At 46.7% G+C, this 18,341-nt stretch overlaps 1 protein-coding gene across 1 annotated transcript in view; it reads left to right on the top strand.

Annotated features, from left to right (window-relative positions):
* Positions 1 to 16,281, top strand: part of LOC135914388 (uncharacterized) — a 34,469-nt gene extending 18,188 nt beyond the window's left edge. Inside the window, exon 2 of the mRNA XM_065447207.2 lies at positions 13,423 to 16,281. Within this exon, the coding sequence (XP_065303279.2) occupies positions 13,484 to 14,317 (834 nt within the window). The 5' untranslated portion in view covers positions 13,423 to 13,483 and the 3' untranslated portion in view covers positions 14,318 to 16,281. The remainder of the gene's footprint in view (positions 1 to 13,422) is intronic.
* Positions 16,282 to 18,341: the final 2,060 nt, after the last annotated feature.

Raw genomic sequence — 18,341 nt, forward strand, 5'->3', positions numbered from 1 at the left:
AACGCTCGGTGGAGAAGGATGGCGTTCGAGGCAACGACCTTTGACGTGTTCTCCAGGTTGGACCACTGCGCCTCCGACAACATGGGCGCGGCCCGATACTGATAGGGCCCGTGAATATGTGGTACCTGTTCAGGTTGCCGACAAAGAGTAATGGAGAATGAGACAGAGAAATACAGTGGTTTTAGATGTCGAGCACGTTTCTCTAGTCGTGCCTGACGCCCCTGATATTGAGGCTGCTCCTCTCAAACTTCGAACGCTTACTTATGCCTTATTGTTATTGCCCGAGTCGTGTCAGGTCGGGTCCAGTCGGTCTGGGCCAGCCCGAGTTCTGACTCAATCCGCTCGCGTTGAGGTCACGTAAACGAAGCTTTATGTGCCGGATCGAACCTTGATGGATATTTGCTGGACTACTTGCGATGGTCCATGAGGCCCTGCGAGAGTACAATGCTATTTCCCTGCTCATACTTTTTTTCTGAACATTACTTCATGCTTAGTCCACAGATTAGGGTAGAAAATTGGATGTGCCTCTGGTTGGCCTTCCGTGCCCACATTTCCTTTCTCCTCTCTTTATCTCTCTCTCATCCGAACTGCCAAAATGAGGCCACGCGTGCCAGATTTCTGTTGTTGCTTCTCAAGTATTCGTGATGGTTTGACAATCTACTCTCATCGTAAAAGCTTCGTCTATATCACCTAGTGCAGGCACTTGCTACTGGTACATTATACTTTCGTTCAAGTTTTACATTCAAGTTTTATGCAGCACACCTTATGCTGCATAGGGATGTTCGTCTTTCGACAGAATACGCTACAATGTACGGACTGCAATTTACGGCGCCAAACGTTCGTTTCAATGCTAGTTAGGCGGGAACCGGGAATATTTGATGAAATTCGGTGCAGTCACGATTACCGTAAGGGCAGTTAACCTTTTCCTAAACAGCCGCACGCCGCAGTTTCGTTCACTCGCTTATGCGGACTGCGAGGTGCTTTCCAGGGTTACTACGATAGGAAAGGACACGCGGTGCTATTTGCAGCAAGGTTTCTCCTTTGCCAGGCATAACTCATACGATGAGTCATCGGCGAGGGCTCTGCGGGTACCTGCATGGAGCAGGATGACATATAACAGTTGCGCGCGAACTGAATCGAACGGCTTCAAACTGGTTTGCTTCCGACCCTTTGCTTTCCAAGCACGCGTCTGAGGACAGAGTAGGTGCCACCCTCGGTCTATACGGGAGCCGCTGTGTAGAACAACTCCTTAGCGACAGCGTCGTAAGCCGGGACGCTCGCTGAAGAAAGAAAGACCCCCGCACACACTGCACATGGGAACCCGCTTGCTCGGCTGCACGCAAGATAACCCGTTATGATTCGATTCCAGCATAAATGGCCTTTGAATTATTCTTCGTTGCGATCGCGTTTGACTGCTCTACTCCGTTGGAAAACTATCAGCTTTCCCGCCGCTTCGCACTCCATGAATCAATGAGAATTCCCATTAAAAGACTCCTCCTTTCGTGGGATTTATATATAGACCGACACAGCCACAACGCAACTGTTCTTTCAGCCGTAGGGATAAATTACTTGCCGCTTCATTCAAATTACAAGTTCTTTTGAATGTTTTAGGTTGCCTTTCATTAATTTTTTTTCAATGTGCACATGAGATATTGACGCCTATGAAGTGCTCCAGCTACCCATACGATTTAATGCTGCAAAAGCATAATGAGAAAAATAAACTGAATATGGTACACAGAAAACAGAAAAAAAAGAAAAAAAGAGACGCCTTTGTTATTATTGAAATTAAATCTTGAAGTGACAGGAGTTAATCACAACGCGGGCGATGCCAGCTACTACTTTCTACTTAGTCAATGTATGGTTGCTATATTGATTACAAACATAATTTTAAGGAGCAATGTACATACGTCAATACGCATACATTGAACACGTTATACGTTTGCACAGTATTAACGAAGGATATCGAACCGACGCAAAAGTTGACGCGAAGCAAAGCGAACTAACAGCGCAGCCCGTTCTCTACCGCAAGTACGTACCCACTTCACCTCCACAGTCCACGTGTACCTTAATAAGGCCCACACCGACCACCTCACATTTGTCAGAGCGAGGTCGGACATCTTGCCTTTTCCTTCGAAGGGAAAAACTACCCGAGTATACGCGTATTCTTGTAATTACTGCCTTTCCTCATTCCAGGTAGCTCATTCGCATATACAGCGCCTGAAGCCCGTATAGCCGCAGTTCTTCTGCCGGCGGATGTATAGGCGGCACTTTCACTTCATTGCAAGGCGGTTCTTGCGCCGTAAAAACCTGAGAGGTCGCACGAACTTTGCTGGCGTCACATGCAACTCTGGTGCTCGACGCTCCTCCGGTGGAGAAGGAGCCTTGGTTGATACATAAATAGAAATGACTGCCTTCATAAAGCGTTCGCGAGAGCGAGGTTGATCAAACACGCATAAATCTACGCGAGGAACGCCTCTCGCTCGCCGCAGCTGAGCGCGGCGCACTTCTTGTGCAAGTTTGTCGGTTCCTGGATCGCCGATGGCCGCGCTAATTAAACATCGTCGTCCTTTTTTTTTTTTCATGGCGACGCTGCTCGGAGAGGAAGCAAATAGAGCTCGAAGGTATTTTCACCTTGAGAGAATGCGCTGCATGCAAGAAAGGGCGCGCAAGATTGTTAATGATTTTTTTTTAAACTTGCGAGACCTCTTGTATACGGTGCTTTTGTCACAATTAATGCGTCGGCAGCCAACTGACCCAAGAATCTGAAGCTTCTTGAATAGTGCCTGACAATATAATCATCCGTCATCTTGTTTGATGCTCTGATTATTCGAGCAGAACGCGATCAGTGTGCCTGTTGCTTTTATACGTCTGTTCTTAAGTATACACAGTTTGTAAGGAAAAGGCTAGCCGTTTTTTACTTGTTGCCAAGCGGGTCCCATTTAGTCTCCCACCTCTACAAGATGGATGGTATCATCTCTCTCTCTCTCTCTCTCTCTCTCTCTCTATATATATATATATATATATATATATATATATATATATATAATGCAAATTTTGCATGGTGACAATGCAGGCACAGTTCCACTCTGACGCCTCACAAAGCGTACAAAGACACGTAACTGGAATTGAATCGTTGCAACCATTCTGGAGGTCCAGCATGTTGACGCAGAAAACAAGGCGTATGTAAACGCGACTCTTTCTCGTGAACTGCGATGGGTCGTTCTGGAAAGAGGCGCTCACACGTTGAAGGTCTCCAGCCTGCAGCACACTGAGAATCGCGTGCCCCTTTCAACGCGGTAGCATGAGCACGCCCGGTCAAGGTGGTGAAAATCGTCGTCAATCCCGTAGACACAATGCGGGGGGCCTAATGTAAATAAATAAAGAAAAAACTAGAGAAATTTTGTCAGTCAGTTACAGGCACCGCGCGATTTGGCTTTCAAGCAAAATATCTCTCTCGTCAAGTAATCCAGCTGATGCGATAGCACGAACGAGAAGAGAATATGTGAAAACTTACCATGATATCTGTCACAGATAATATAATTAATAAGCCTGTTTCCAGCAAGAATCAACTTCTATATGCCATCTGCTAGTGAAAGTATCATCACCCAGTCAGACATCGCGGGTAAAATCACTACACACAACCATTAGAACAGGGCGAATTGATCACTCCTTCACGCATGACGAATAAACGCGGGGGATTTACGACGACATCGAGTCACCAAGGCTGGCCGTCAAGTTTCACCGTGCGTCTCACACGGAGAACGCCAAGAGGAAAATCCGGTAGCGCACCGCCATGCCAGATCCTTCCACTGCCCTCCGGCGGTGATGACCCAACCATCCATCCATCCATCCGTCCAACTTCCACTGACTAAGCGGTCGCTTCCGCCGTGTGTTTGCACAGGCCCACCTCGCGACCAGTAAAACCGCTCGTTTATATAGCCTCGTGCTGTGCTGTACTCATTCCGTGCGCGGTTCCTTCCGTTTAGGGCTCCCCGTAGAGCAAACACAGAGAAGGCCATCAAATCTCCCCCGTTTGCTTTGTTCGGTTTGTTCTGCGCTATACCGCGTGTCTCGCAAAAAGCACACGAACCATTACTACAAGACTGCTACTTGCGAGAAGTGCGTAAGAAATGCAAACGTACAGCGTGAGGTTGTAAACGCCTCTAACGCTCTCTAGAAGAAGGAGTCTTTGCGAAAGACTAAGGGCATCTACCGATTGGGGGGACGACTAGCAAGACTCTGAGCACGAACGCCAGCGAAGCGAGAGTCTAGCCACGAGGTGCAGACTTTACGCTCCCCGTGAACAGTCACTCCGCGCGGAACCCTTGTGCCTTGACTGTCCTCTTTTTACGGTCACCTTATTCTTGTGTGCGTAAGGCTTCTGTTCTTTTTTTTTTCTTCTCGTAAGTGGTTTACACAGGAGGATATTTGAACACTCTCTCAGGCCTCTCAGTTCTTCCCCAAGTACACACAAACCAGCGACAGCATTTTTTGCCCGTACAATATCCGACTTAGAGAGAGAAAAAATATATAGGTAAAGAAATGAAAAAAAAATATGGAACTAGACCCTAAATGACGTGGCGTTTTGTTCACGGTGCCTTAAGTTGTCCCAAGGCGCCGCACGGACGTTACGATCAAGTCTGCAACGCAGCGCTACGGCGCATGAGACAAATAGCAACAAAAAGCAAGAAGCATCAAAAAAAAAAAAAAAGAAGCACATTGTTTGCGTTGACTGCGGTTGAAAGTGGCTTCTCCTGTAGACTTGTTTGCGTCGTCGAGTACGCAACTTTACGGGCACGTGGTATGGCGTCGCCTGGTAATAGCGTGTGTTTTATGCCGTCGTTAAATTACGGGCCAGGCTCAAGCGCTGAACGCCTCATATTTCCTACGCTACGCTTGAATTACTCAAATGGCTTCTTTCTTTTAAACAAAGTAAAGCATTCACAGGAAGCTGAAGGCCTGACGAGATCGACAGTGGCGGGACAACAGACGTCTAAATCTGAAGCCAAACATTCAACAATGGGAGTGCTTTTCAACATTTTCCTGATGAATGTAAGACTGCTCGTTGAAACACGTGGCTTCAACGTGGCTTCAACCTCAGACTCTCATTTAACCAAGGTTAATTGTTTGAATCGTTTTATTCTTTTTCATTTATTTATTCTTTGCCTTCTTTTGCTCGAATGCTCTTTTGATTGTTTGCCTCTTCTCGTGTGTCTCTGACGCACCTGTTTAAGCGCACGAACTAAATATAAACTGGGCGCTCAACATGTCGTCGGGCACTTCTGCCACTCTGTCAAGTTAATCCGAAGGGCATTCGAAAGACTATTAGCCCGAGAAGTCACGGTAGACTGCGAATGAAATATAAGAGTAAACTCACAGAAGAGGCTGGAGCAAGCTACAACATTTTCCGCTGCAATCACGGAAGCACGACTCGATTCGATAGAAGAAACCTCGCCTGCCAATCTAACAAGGCAGCATATACGCCTGGATCGCAGCTCCGCAAGATGCGAGCGGAAAAAGACGGCAAAATTAAAGGCGCCGGCTCCGCGGGCGGTCCAAATTGGAATCGACAGGAGGCATATATTCACGACACCGCGTCGGCTCCATGGGCGCGGCACGCTGTTCGGCGGGGGAGCGTACCGTGGACGTCCTTCGCGCGATTGGTCACAGTCCGTCAAGCTGCTACGTACGCGCAGACACACGACCATCAACTCTCCGCGGAGTTCGCGGTGTCGGCTCAAGCTCAACGCGCGTGATTTCGCGTTACGAACGGGAGCCGTATACCCGGAGAGCGAGCCGAAGTATAGCGGCTAAAATAATACCCGTACACCAGGTCAAGCAAAGAAGCAAAAGAACGAATGCGAGGAAAATAAAAATGGAAAAGAGGACGCTGTCAGCTTCCGCGAGTTGCCAGCGAGTGACGATCGGCGGGTCTAACGAAGGCGACGACGTGAACAACAAAATAAAAAGAAAAATGTCAATGAAAAAACAAAGATATACCTTCGACGTTCTTGACAGGCAGTAAAAACGAGATTCCTGATCGCACACTTCGCTAAACGTCTTTTTTTCTTTAATTCTGTTGGCTGTGTTTCTATTTTTTACTCTACTTGTCACATAGAGCTGCCGTGTAGTATACCGTTACGAACCGGAGTGACATGGCGCTAAAGAACGTAATTTATTCGCTAGCCGCGACCACCTTCTTTCTCTTCTCGTTCGTTTTTTTTTTTTTTGAAAATAATTTTTTGAACCAATCAGCGGCACACGCATTAGACGGCGCAGCAGCCGTATTGGATTGCTTTCACGTGCGGCTGGGCTTACGATGGCACTTCGGCAAGCCAGCGAACGCGATTGTCATATTATCTGTCTTGTATACGTGTGTATCGTGAAGCAAACGACGTGCCTTGACGAACGTGGCTCTAACGCTTGCAAGCGACCGCACAACGTGCAGCACAAGGCTATGTCAATGCCGGCGAGTCTCAGCGCCCTTGATTGTCCGCTTAATTAGCGAACGGTTGTCATCGCGTTGTCTGTGCTGCCTGCAGACGATATGATAGCTGTCTACGCGCGTTTTCTCTGCTATCCGCAGACGTATTCTAGCCGTCTTACATTACGAGTGTTTTCTGTTCGGCTTACAGACGTATCCAAGCTGTTTCACGTGCTTCGCGAATCGCAGACGCTGTCGAAAAGAAACCTATAAAGTTCCGTATACAGGGTCACAGGTTTGAAGTAAGCTAATCACGTGTCCTCGCGGTTGTGACAGTTTCATGCCAGTTTGAGCCTCGTGCTGTAAAAAAAGCAAAAAGATGGAAGGAGGAGAAGAAAGGCAAGAAAACGCCTTGCGCGATTGTCCTTCGAGGTCGCTTCGGAACCAGCGTCAGAGTCAACAGCATATACAGACGTGCCGAAACGCACTACATTTAATCGTGCATGCCTGTCGACAGACGCTCAGTATCTCTCGCCTAAGAAAGTACGCAGCCACCAGAAATATTTTGCACTAGAAAGGCGGTTTCAGCAGTTTCCTTCGCATAAACATGCGAAAAACTTGAAGACGCAATAACCTACTCATCCTTATTGCAGCATATTTGTACCATAGCGGCAATCTGCAAGCTCCCCAGAAAAAAAGGACTCAAGAGTTCAGCCTAAGCTCATTCTACACTTCACTAAAAGTATATTCCACGCGGGTTTCCTAAGAAGAACACTTGAGTATGACAAGTGAAGCTTTCCAGGCGCTATGGACTGCGCATGAAACGCAATGCTAAAGAGCTATTTATTGCCTACTTGACTGCCAGTGCCTGGTAATACACAGTACGCTTGGTTTACTCAAAGAATAATGCGCTAAAGCGAAGAATTGCCAGTCAAGACTATTCATATTCCACTTTTACCACATATCCCGTAATTGCATGCGATTTATGGGAACTGTACTGTAGGAACGCCGCGATTTCGTAGGGGATTGTTGCATGAGGGGATACAGGGCTAAATCTGGTACACATGTGATACCCAAGAAAGTCTATCGGGAAGCGGTGCTGCGGTCTACTCTCTCTCTCTCTCTCTCTCTCTTATGTATATAACTAGTATAGGGTTGTTCAACGGGCCAGGCAACGAATAAATCAGTGAAAATATTTTCACAACATCGCGGCAATCTTTGTTTTATTGCCTAACAGTTTCGGTCGGTGGACCGACCTTCGCCTGGGGTTACAGGCAAGTCTTAAAGCAAGCCTGTAACACCTGACGAAGGGCGGTCCACCGGCCGAAATTGTTGGGCAATAAAGCCATGATTGCTGCGAAGTTGTGAAAATTATTTTCACTTATATATACATATAAGGGTGGGTTGCAGCGAACTAGGATTGCTCAAAAATTATTAGTGATTTTTGGCGTTTCTTGCAAGGACGGCCCGAATCAGGCGTGTTACGCTGTTGCATGTAAACGTTTCTTTGCAGGTCAAACAGCGTCAAGCTTAGCTAGTTCAAAAGCTTGCACCCACCACATAAAATGACTTTGATGGACGCTTGGAAAAAGCAGGTTTCTTTTTATTGTGACGGTGGGGAAATTATGCACGCAGCCCAAGAGTAGACGCCCATGAGATACGTCCGCCAGTCTGAAAGGACAGAACGTTTGCTACGAGGGCGGAGCTGCGATCACCCGACAAGGGGGACACCTACAACCGCCGAGAGAAGCCCTCGGAGTGATAAAAAAACAAACCGATAAAGCGGGAGAGCTGTGTGACTAAACTTCTTTTTTTTCTTGCAACCAGCAGAGCTCGTGTCTCTCTGAGGTCAGGTGGAGAATTATAAATGAGCACGCCGCATACTGCTGCACAAGACAAACGACGTGGAAGGTAGGGCTAACGAAAGAAAATATATAGGCGTTCCATCCCACGTCTTCAAGGAGTTTGTAGAACTTGACTGGAATCGGGGAAAAAAAAGGAAAACTCAAGTGAGGAGGAGGTCTCGCCAGCATAGTATAGCACTCTGGCTAATACTGCAACATACGTGACGCAGACAGATCATATATTTGTGTGATGACGTCAGATAGTGCTCGCGTCTTTAGCACGTCTTTAGAACATCAAAGCGTTTGAGGAACAGGTTATTTATGTGCCATGTGCATAACCGAAATGTGCCATGTGCATAACCGAAATGCAGAGGCATTGAAGGAGCTGACCTCTCTTGACTGCTTTGTACAACGCGACGGAAAATAAAATGCTCAGTGAAGAAATTAAAAGCACGGGAATTAACTCTCGGGTTCAAAATGAACATTGAGGATACTTCACTTAGTATAACGCGAAAAAAATTATGTTTACCATTCTTTGTTACGAAGAGACAGGGCGGTTAAGGAAATCATAGGATATTGAAATTTCTGATAGCTTTGCAGGGAGTTCTGAATACAGAAAAAACTAAAGATATATCCTGTACTTTGCCCAGATCTACACGAAGGAAAATGTCAGAGTATTATGAAAGAAAGGGGAACCGTGCAGTCGGAAGATAGTAAAATGTGCCCGTGATCGCTATCGAGAGTGCAAGAAAACAGTTTCACTCTAATGCGTCATTTGTTTGATTGTTCTTCGATGCAAAAATGCGGTGCAATGGCGTCAAACACTACCAATAATATGTTACCTAACATAAAGAACTTTCTCTCTCTCCCTCTCTAGCCAACATAGGACTGATATATTTAAGTAACTGGAATGGACACACACTTGTGAGAACGTGCAACTTACTGCTTGTGCGAGAGTTTGTAAGTCAGCTAAATGTTGTCATTTGTTGACTTCATGGGACCAAACCGCCGATTTACATTCATGGGAGATGCATATACATGGGTGATTTTGTTTGGTTAGAACAAGCTCACTAATATCTCAGATGTCAGATAGCGAGAATCTCTCATATCTCGCTGAATTGCTTGAAAAGGTTGACATTACTATACTTCCACAACATACTGCAACGTAGCGTTGGCTAAACAACAAAGCTTCGCGAATTTACTTCTTAATTGTGCCTTAAGCACCACTGATAGGATTGAAGCAGATCTCTAACAAAGTCACATTCTTTTACCAAAATTTCTGTGTTTAGCCCCACTTTCAAGAAGTACGTCTTAAAACCTGTCGGGAAATAAAAGCATTGATGTTCTAGTTACCGCTTCTCAACCCTCTGAAAAAAAAAAAAGCAGTGCTGGAAGGGGTAAGAAGAAAACTATATTTTAGGGCGAGTCTAGTCCGCGTCGTCTTTGTTTTTGGAGGTGCCACCCCCTACGGTGAATTGCCGACGAGTACAATTTCTCCTTGATGTGGCGTACGTGGCGCTTCAGCCGCAGTCAGAGTCTGGCGCAGGTCTTCAGCTGGTACGGCCAAGTTCGACTTGGTCTCAGGGACGGATATTGGATGACGTGATACTATAGGGTACGCAAGTTCTATGTGAAGCGGCAGACATGACCTGCGCACAAAATAACCGGTACTACTCTTCTTACTGCACCTAATAAGAGATGCCGGCGAACGGCGACAACGAACTTAGCATTAGCGAAGACAGTCCACCAGTGGTATTCGCAATTCAGTCCACCAGTGGTATTCAAATTCGCAAACGAAAACGTTTGCGAATTTGAGCCCAACGTTTTCAGGAAAAGAACGGGAACGACGTCCACGCGGCTTGAGACAGATAGGCCGGCCTCCGCAGCAAGCACGATTCCTTCGCGCGAATGCGACTACACGTAGCTGCGCGCAGACTGGAAGGGCGAATCGCGATCTCCCATTTTGAAAAGACGCGACGCGGCCAACCAGGAGACGCGGCGCCAGCGATTGCGTCCGAGGCGCCGGCGAGGCGGTCGGCGTAGGCAGCTCGAGTGGTGGCGCAGTCGACAGGACTCGTGCCGTCGCCACCGCCGGGGTCACCCCCACGGTCTCGCCGTCTCGATACGTGGGCCGAGGCCTCCGTAATCTATGTCGACGAAAAAAAAACCGTGCAGTGGCGCGTAGGCTTGAACTGTGGTGTCGCAAGGCTGTATAGAGCACGCGAAAGCCGGCCTTTCGGCTGCCGCAGTGTCGTGTAGAAAGGTTGCGGACCAGTGTGACATGTCACAGTAGACAACGCGTTGGCCAACACTGATCGCGAACGTCGTTCTGTCAGCGAGTTTGTCCCTTGGAGACAAGGGTAACAGATAGAGGAGACAGGGCTCATAAGGCAGGGATTGGATTGGAATGGATTGGAGTACACTTTATTTGTGCCTGCAGTTTTTTGTGCCTGCAGTTTTTTGTGCCTGCATTTGTGCCTGCAGCGAGTTTCGTGAATTCAAGCAGTGAACGAACTAGCTTCGCGACAATCGGCGACTCAGCGATCATGTCAGTCTGCGATGGTGCAGCAAATATGTCCTGCGTCGTACACAACGTCGGAGACATGTAACTGTGGTCATTTTTCGCAGGATGACATCAGCTCACGATAACCGGTGTCTCCGTGAGTCTTTTTTTCTGTGGAATGAGTGTTGTCTACAAGCCCTAACTGGACATAAAGCATGAATTCGTGTTATTTATTAGACGTTAGTTAATTATACCCGGTGGTTTGCGTCCGTCACTATGCGACAGTTCCAGAGCACCGATATCTACAGCAACATGGAAAAGACGATATGCTCTGGAGACGCATGAATTTATAAATAACGTTATCTAGCCGTTAAAGCAGGTACACTGTAAATGGAAATAACTCCGAGGTGGGAGTATACTGCTTGTCCTCTAGCGACCCCCCGGTTCGGAGTTTATTATGCTCCGTATGATCGGAGTAGAATTTTTACTCCGTACGAGCGGAATTTTTGCGTGGAATTATGGGAGGTTTTTTTCTGTCTTTTTTTATTTTTTGCTTTGCAATTGACGGAGTTTTTTCGAGGTGCAACGGGAATATAAAAAGAGGCATCGCGTCAGTTTGCGCGAACATGTTTACATGCAGAGGCTGCTGGTCAAATTTCGAAACATGCACACGAGACCGCGTCAAATTCGATGAAACAAGTCAATGAAAACACATATATCATGACATACATAAACATTCCAGAAACGCCCAATACAGAAATTTGAAAGACATCCCACGTACACGCGATACTCAAGATGCAACGGTGCCAGTATATATAGCCACGATACTGTGTGCCCCGAAACCGCCAAGGGAGCAGCTGTGCTGTTTTCAGAATTACGACTCACATGCTCGTTCATACGAGATCTGCCTCTTTGAAACTAACAGAATACCTTAATCAACACAAAACTGTTAATTCAAAATAGTGAGAGAAAAAAAGTTAATGGCGTTATTTTTCAAAACTATGCCATTCTGTGAGTGCTGAAGCGACTTCGCACACTGCCGGCGTTCGCGGCCAAAAAGTAGTGCGTTAGTTACAGTAAGCTAGAAAAATGCAAGTGCATGTGCTGCATAGCAAAATTACATTTTTTCGATATAGTGGTAGCGTAGCAAGAAATTATTACGTGTGAACATGACCCGCAGCAGCCGACGTAACACCGAAAAATGCGCAGACATACATTTTATACACAGCACTACTTGCTCTGAGTACAAGCAGTCTGTCTCGGTTGCGAAAAGGAGCTACATCGCTGATCTGTCGAGTGAACCCCTAAACTCGTAGCCAGCAGGCATGCGTCTAAATCAGTGTCTCGGATAGAGCGTAATGTTAATGCAATATCGGAAGCAACGACGTGACCAAAACCTATATGCGCGATAACAATTCGATTCACATCGCTCAATAAGAAGCTTTATTTTAAGCACACATATATACTTATGTCCTACCGTTTTTCTTCGGGCGAGGATATCCGTTCACAGATAAATAAAAACAGTTGCTTGCACTCCGGTCTTTCTCACTGGCAACACAGCACCGCAACGATCTTGGGTTACGCCATTCATGCGCGACTAGCACGGATGTCGTCGCTCGAACAGTGGCTGCTGTTGCCATTGCTACGCGGTCCTTACAAACATTACACCGGACGTTGTCAGCATGTACTCAAAAGGACACAGAAGTCGCATTTCACGTACTGAAGAACACAAGACAGGGTGACCTAGCACGGAAACACAGCCAGAACGTGAGCCGACATCACGAGCCAGTGAGCAGCTTCGAGGTATACCTAAGCCTTTTTCCGCACTTGAAAACGTGGTTCTTGCAATCATCGTTGTCAGCAAAGTGATCACAGCTAATGTACTTGAAGCTGAGATACAGTGAGCTTCAGGCATGCCTATAACACTTTCTGGAAGGAGATACGGGAAACAAATTGACGAAACGCTGTCACGGAACGACACTTCACAGACGTAAACAAACCGTCAGCCATGAGCACTGCCCACTCCGCCGAACGCGCCCGGTCGCTGGCGAGGCGCACAGCCTCATGGGAAGCGCCACGTGACTAACCTGTATCGGCCGAGGGGAGTTTTTCAAAACTCCCTGTCGGAGTTTCACGGGAGAACAAAATTTTTAAGCGGAGTAAAATCGCGTCATGTCGCCTTAATACTCCGGCAGCTAGCCAGCGGAGTGAAACGAGGGAATGGCGCTGTTTTGCTCCCATACATCGGAGTAAATATTTGAGGAGGGGAGGTTTTAGGGCACATCACCTCTTAAAAACTCTCAGCTGGGTTTATTTTCGTTTACAGTGTATCGTGACGTATTTGCGAGGCATGTTTTTCAATGGAGTCCATTCGTGCCTAATGATGGGGCAACTAACGTAGCAGAGCGCTCAACTGCTTCCCTGCAACCGCAGCTGACTTTATGTAGTAATTTCTTTATAGCGGACACAAGACTTCTACAAGCAGTTTCTAACGTCTGTAGAATCTTCCTTTAGTCTGCTGCGTTCTCTTAGCAGTACGGGAGCACTAATAGCCCAATCACTGCTCAGTAGCCTCGTAAATGCGCGGGCGAAAATGCCACCCTTAACTTTCACGAAACTCAATCACTTTTTTTTTTCTTTCATTGCTGCAGATCAGGAGAGCCGAGATCCAGGCGAACGAGCGGAGCTGACTCTCGGAAGCCAATACCCAACATGGATGTAGACAGCGTCGCGCTCGAGTCCTTCCTCGAGCTCAACTTTCCGTCCGATCTAAACTTCTCAACACCAATCGAGTATCCACCATTCAACCCCGCCGATGTCGTCCTGCAAGCGACGGCGACAACGACTGCCCAACAGCCGACGGCGTCTTCTGCGTCGAGCAGCGCCATGGCGTTCCAGACGACGCAGCCAGCTCCGGCCATGGACGTAGTCGGCACCGTCTCGAGCACCGCGACCTCGGCGACGTCATCACCGGTGGTCCAGACAGCTAGTGGGCGTCCCCAGCGGTCGTGTCGACTCAACCCAGACTACAACCTGAGGCCACGGTCGGTCCAGATTCGCATTGAGACGGAGCAGCGGCGCAAACAACACCAACAACAGCAGCAACAGCAGCAGCAGAGTCACAAGAGGGATCCCAAGCCAAAGCAGAAGCCTCCGCCGCTGTCCAAGTACCGGAGGAAAACAGCCAATGCCCGCGAACGATGCCGCATGCAGGAGATCAACCGGGCCTTCGAAGAACTCCGGGCTGCCGTCCCGATGCTACCTCCGGCCTGCGTGCCGGACAAGAACGGCGAGAACAGCAAGCTCACCAAGATCACCACGCTCAGGCTCGCGGTCAACTACATCGCTGCGCTGAGCCAGATGCTGAGGGAGGCGAACGAAACCGAAGAGAACTCTTCCGAAGTCGACTCGGTGCAGAGCATCGACTCGCTCGAATCGAGCCTCGACTTTGGGGACGACCCGCTCCTGATGAGCACCGACCTGGTCGGCATGATTCTCGAATCCGACGGCGAAAGTCTCCAGCTCAGCGACGCGCCGACGCCGTGAAATGGACGCTACAACAGGTCTTGGACGTAAACGAAAGCTTCAGGCCAGCGGTGACGTGTTGTGTACGTTGTCATGACAGTGTTGCCGGCGTACGCGCGGGGACCATGCTGATGAAATTGTGCAAGGTTGAGCAACCGAACCGAGGACGAGTCGATTCTTACGAACTGCCCTGAGCGCTTTCAGATTCGTCGGTGCTGCGGAACATCGCGCTGTGTTCGTGCCACACGCATGGCTCATGGACTGGCTTTCAAGAGGCGGTTGTTGAGGAAGATGGACTTTGTGTCAGATAAGCCGTTCATTTCTCGGAGCAGGATCTCCGGAGGATTGTTGTGCCTTTTGCATATATCCCAACGAAATTACTTTTTTTTCCTTTTTTGTTTTCACTCCCGTGATGATCTGTACATGAGAATGTGTCAAACGTAGTGTAAGCAATTCGACGAAGTTTGGTTTTGCCCAACCCGTGTGGCTTCGTAGCAGTGCCTTGAGAATCTCAACGCTTTCTTAGATGCGGATAACAGCTGATGCGACGTTCGCTATGCGCACGTGATGTTCTGTAGAAAACTGTACTCGAACTTTCTTGCTTGCCGCGACGACGCATTTGACGAACGCTAATACGGCTTTACCTCGATGCTCACAGCGAAGAGTGGATTCTTCAGCCGTGCCATAACTGAAGAGATGGGAAAGCTACCGTTGTGCCACGACCTATATACACGCGAATGTCGCATATGTCCACGCTCAACGAGAAATGTATGGTGAACTTGCAATCTAGTCCGTCCAAAAGCTAGTTTTCTATGCCTTGACCGTGCGGTGATTTAGGATACGGGAAGCGTCACCACTTAAAGGCGTAAAGCGACGAATGGAATCGGGTTTCGATTGAAGAATGAACAAGTTCGCAGGGCCGCTACCAATTCTCCTGTTTCTACGCTTGCCATACTCTGTGACAACCAATTAAATTTTAGTACAACCTCAGCGCCCGAAAGCGCATGCAGTTACAAAGAAGCACCGATTTTGAAAAAGTTGCCCCGAAAATTAGCGAAGATAATTTTTAATTATCTGGCGCATCACTACCAATCCTCTTTGAAATCCTCAGGTTGTCGCCGACTACGCATATTTCTACTTTTCCAAGTTATAAATGGTTCCGGGCTTGTTGAGGCAAGCCTGCCGCGTAGAAATTGAAGAAAAAAGAAGCGCTTTTGAAAGAGCTTTCTGCTCTCTCCAAGTATGCGCATCTAAAGTACAGCTATGTTGAATATACATATCACCATACCCTTGTTCACATTTGTTTGTTTATTTGTTGCCTCAGTTCTCTGCATTTATCCCTGCAATCTGCAGTGTTTAGTGAATTCAGCAACATAACGAACTACGTAGAATTGACGCTGGGACGAACAGTGACTTACGTGCAAGCACGCTTTGATTTTGAAAAGTGCTTCTAAGCTCTCATTAATTGCTGGTTTTATAGACACTCAACGAATGCGTGCCATATTGGACAAGCACGACAGGCATTTGTGTCTCATCGTCCATGTTTTACTACTATACAATATGCTATGCGACTGAAGACGGGAGAGCCAGCGCAACCAAGGTTAGTTTTTGGCGACCTTCTAAATACATTCCAGCGTCAACGGCTACTATCTACCGGTGAAAGAGCATCGATGTACACATGACTTATCATTTGTGTTTTGCAAGCTTTCGGTCACAAATGCGACGTATTCGTTGAAAACACGCTGGCCGTGGATTTCAACAGGGGTTTCTCCTTAAAAAACAGGACGAAAGAGTTCGGTGCGCTGCTTTACGGTATGTCTCTCCGATCAGCTGAAGGTCGTAGCTTGCATTTTGTATTCTTGTTGTGTATTATAAGAACGAATGTAAACTCGAGTATTTGTGACGTTGCGTTTGATTCGTTACGGAAACACGTGGAAGATAAGATAAAGTGTGTAGTAGATTGCTAAGCTCGGTAAGGAGGGGGGGGGGGGGGGGCAACACTTCAGATCTAACAAAAGACCATGACAGCATGTTGTAGTTCACATTTATATGGACAAGTAAAATTACCTGTGGAAGTCGGTGTCACCATAATCAATGCTTATAGAAAAAAAAAGAAGTGTTTCGGTTTGTTACACTTAGAAAGTGTGACTCCAGATATATTACAAGGGCTTCATAAGCAATCAGTGGTATTCTTAGCCTCCTGCGCAGAAGCGCAGAGCAGGAGAGTATTATGTTAATGGATGATTTCAAAATGATTAAGAGTAATCAGCGTACGTGCTGAAACTAACACTAACTATGTCCGCGGTAGTTCACTTTTCTCCATTTGTTTTCTTGTTAGTGTGATATGATACTTATAAAAAAAATTAGGCGCTTTTTTTCTTTTGGAAACGCTTGCTCAACCAAACTGTCCAATGCTTCGCAAAGCAAAGAAACATGCAGCAAAGTATCATTACATAAAAGTGAGTTTCCAAATCAGATATGCACGAAATGTTTCTTGAACGCGAGAGCAAATATACTGTGTATTGGCCACTGCTGGAGGTCATGAAGTGCAATACGGTACATAAGAAAAAAAAAAAAAACATGTCCCTTAGTTTATTTGTTCGTGTATGGTTTGCTGTGTGACTGATTATGCGTGTGAATGAATGTTGAAGACCCTTGTTGAAGACCGGGCCCAAAGCAATACGCTAAATAAGCTAGCAGAGACGCTGTGCTAGTAATCGATACCGGTGTGCTTCCAAAAGGCATCAGCGTTGCCTGTTTCATGTAAAGAAAAATTTAGGTTATGTATAATGTGACATGTTGCGCCAATGTCGCGATTGTGCCGGTGAATCTCTTTCTGTACGTGCTTTGTCATGTGTCTTGTTGAATGTTTGCGAACAGCTCACTGTTTTCGTGGAAATGCCTTTTAGTCGTTAAAGATAGCGAAAAAAAAAGGTAGCAGTGTTCTCGTTGGATCTTTGTTCATATTTTTTGAACGAGAGAAACTTTTCTTCTCATTTTCAATATTATATCTATATTTTTTCGAAATGACAGAACAATAAAGAATGTTTATAATAAACGAAATAACGCTGCGTGCTCCTTTTCTTATGAGCTCGAGTAGATTGCTGTCGTCTCTGTTCGAAGCAGAGTTTAACAGCTTCAAGGTTCGATTTCTTAGCCGGCTTTCTAAAAAAAAGAAAAAGACGATGGCCAGACGTCGAGGTAAAAGCTTTCGATGCAACTAGTGGCTCGTCGCACTGAATCACTAATGCGTCCAAAGATAGATTACTCGTCGGCGCTATCGTTCTTGTCCATACAAAACAAATCCTTTTGTCAAACATCTACGGAATAACTGTCCTCGTTTTATCGTCGCTTATTTATTGCGCTTCAAGAGTCCCAGCCATCAAGGCCATCTGTAGCTTCCATACCTGGTCAAGGATCCTGTCGTCTTAATCTATTCGATAATACGAGCCATGAATCCAACCCTCACGATTATTTCTTCATCGCATTACAGTATTTCCTACATCCCAATAGTAATACTAGTCAGAAACGAATGCTCTACTGCAACACAGCGATTGTGTCATCCTGGGCCACAGATACCACCGGTGGCGGTTGCAATGCTTTGCTACCAACCGCCACCTACCGAGCTAATTTCGATCGCTTGTACGTCATATGCGCCAAAACAATTGTACCACTTCCAAGCCAACACAGCCGCGAAGAGTCTGCAATTGTGTCCAATCATTAGCGTGAATTAAGGTGAAAAATAAATTTGGATATTTTTTCGTATCGTATTCTTTTTTATTGTGCACTTCGCATCTTCTAACCTACTCGCCTCTAAACATATATCAAGGATAAGTTCACAGCAAGGTGCAGGCTTCAAGCGACCAACAGTTGTCGAACAAGGAATGACGCTGGAGCAAACATTTCGACAAGACAACTTGTCTTCGTCAGGACAGCCACCTAAATTGTAAAAATGTTACGATAAGGTATCAAAGAAAACGGCACGGCTAAGAATAACTTAGAAAAAACGGAATTATATGACTTATACGAAGATTATTTGCATCAT

This window comes from Dermacentor albipictus, chromosome 7, assembly GCF_038994185.2.
Source record: "Dermacentor albipictus isolate Rhodes 1998 colony chromosome 7, USDA_Dalb.pri_finalv2, whole genome shotgun sequence".
Lineage (NCBI taxonomy): Eukaryota > Metazoa > Arthropoda > Arachnida > Ixodida > Ixodidae > Dermacentor > Dermacentor albipictus.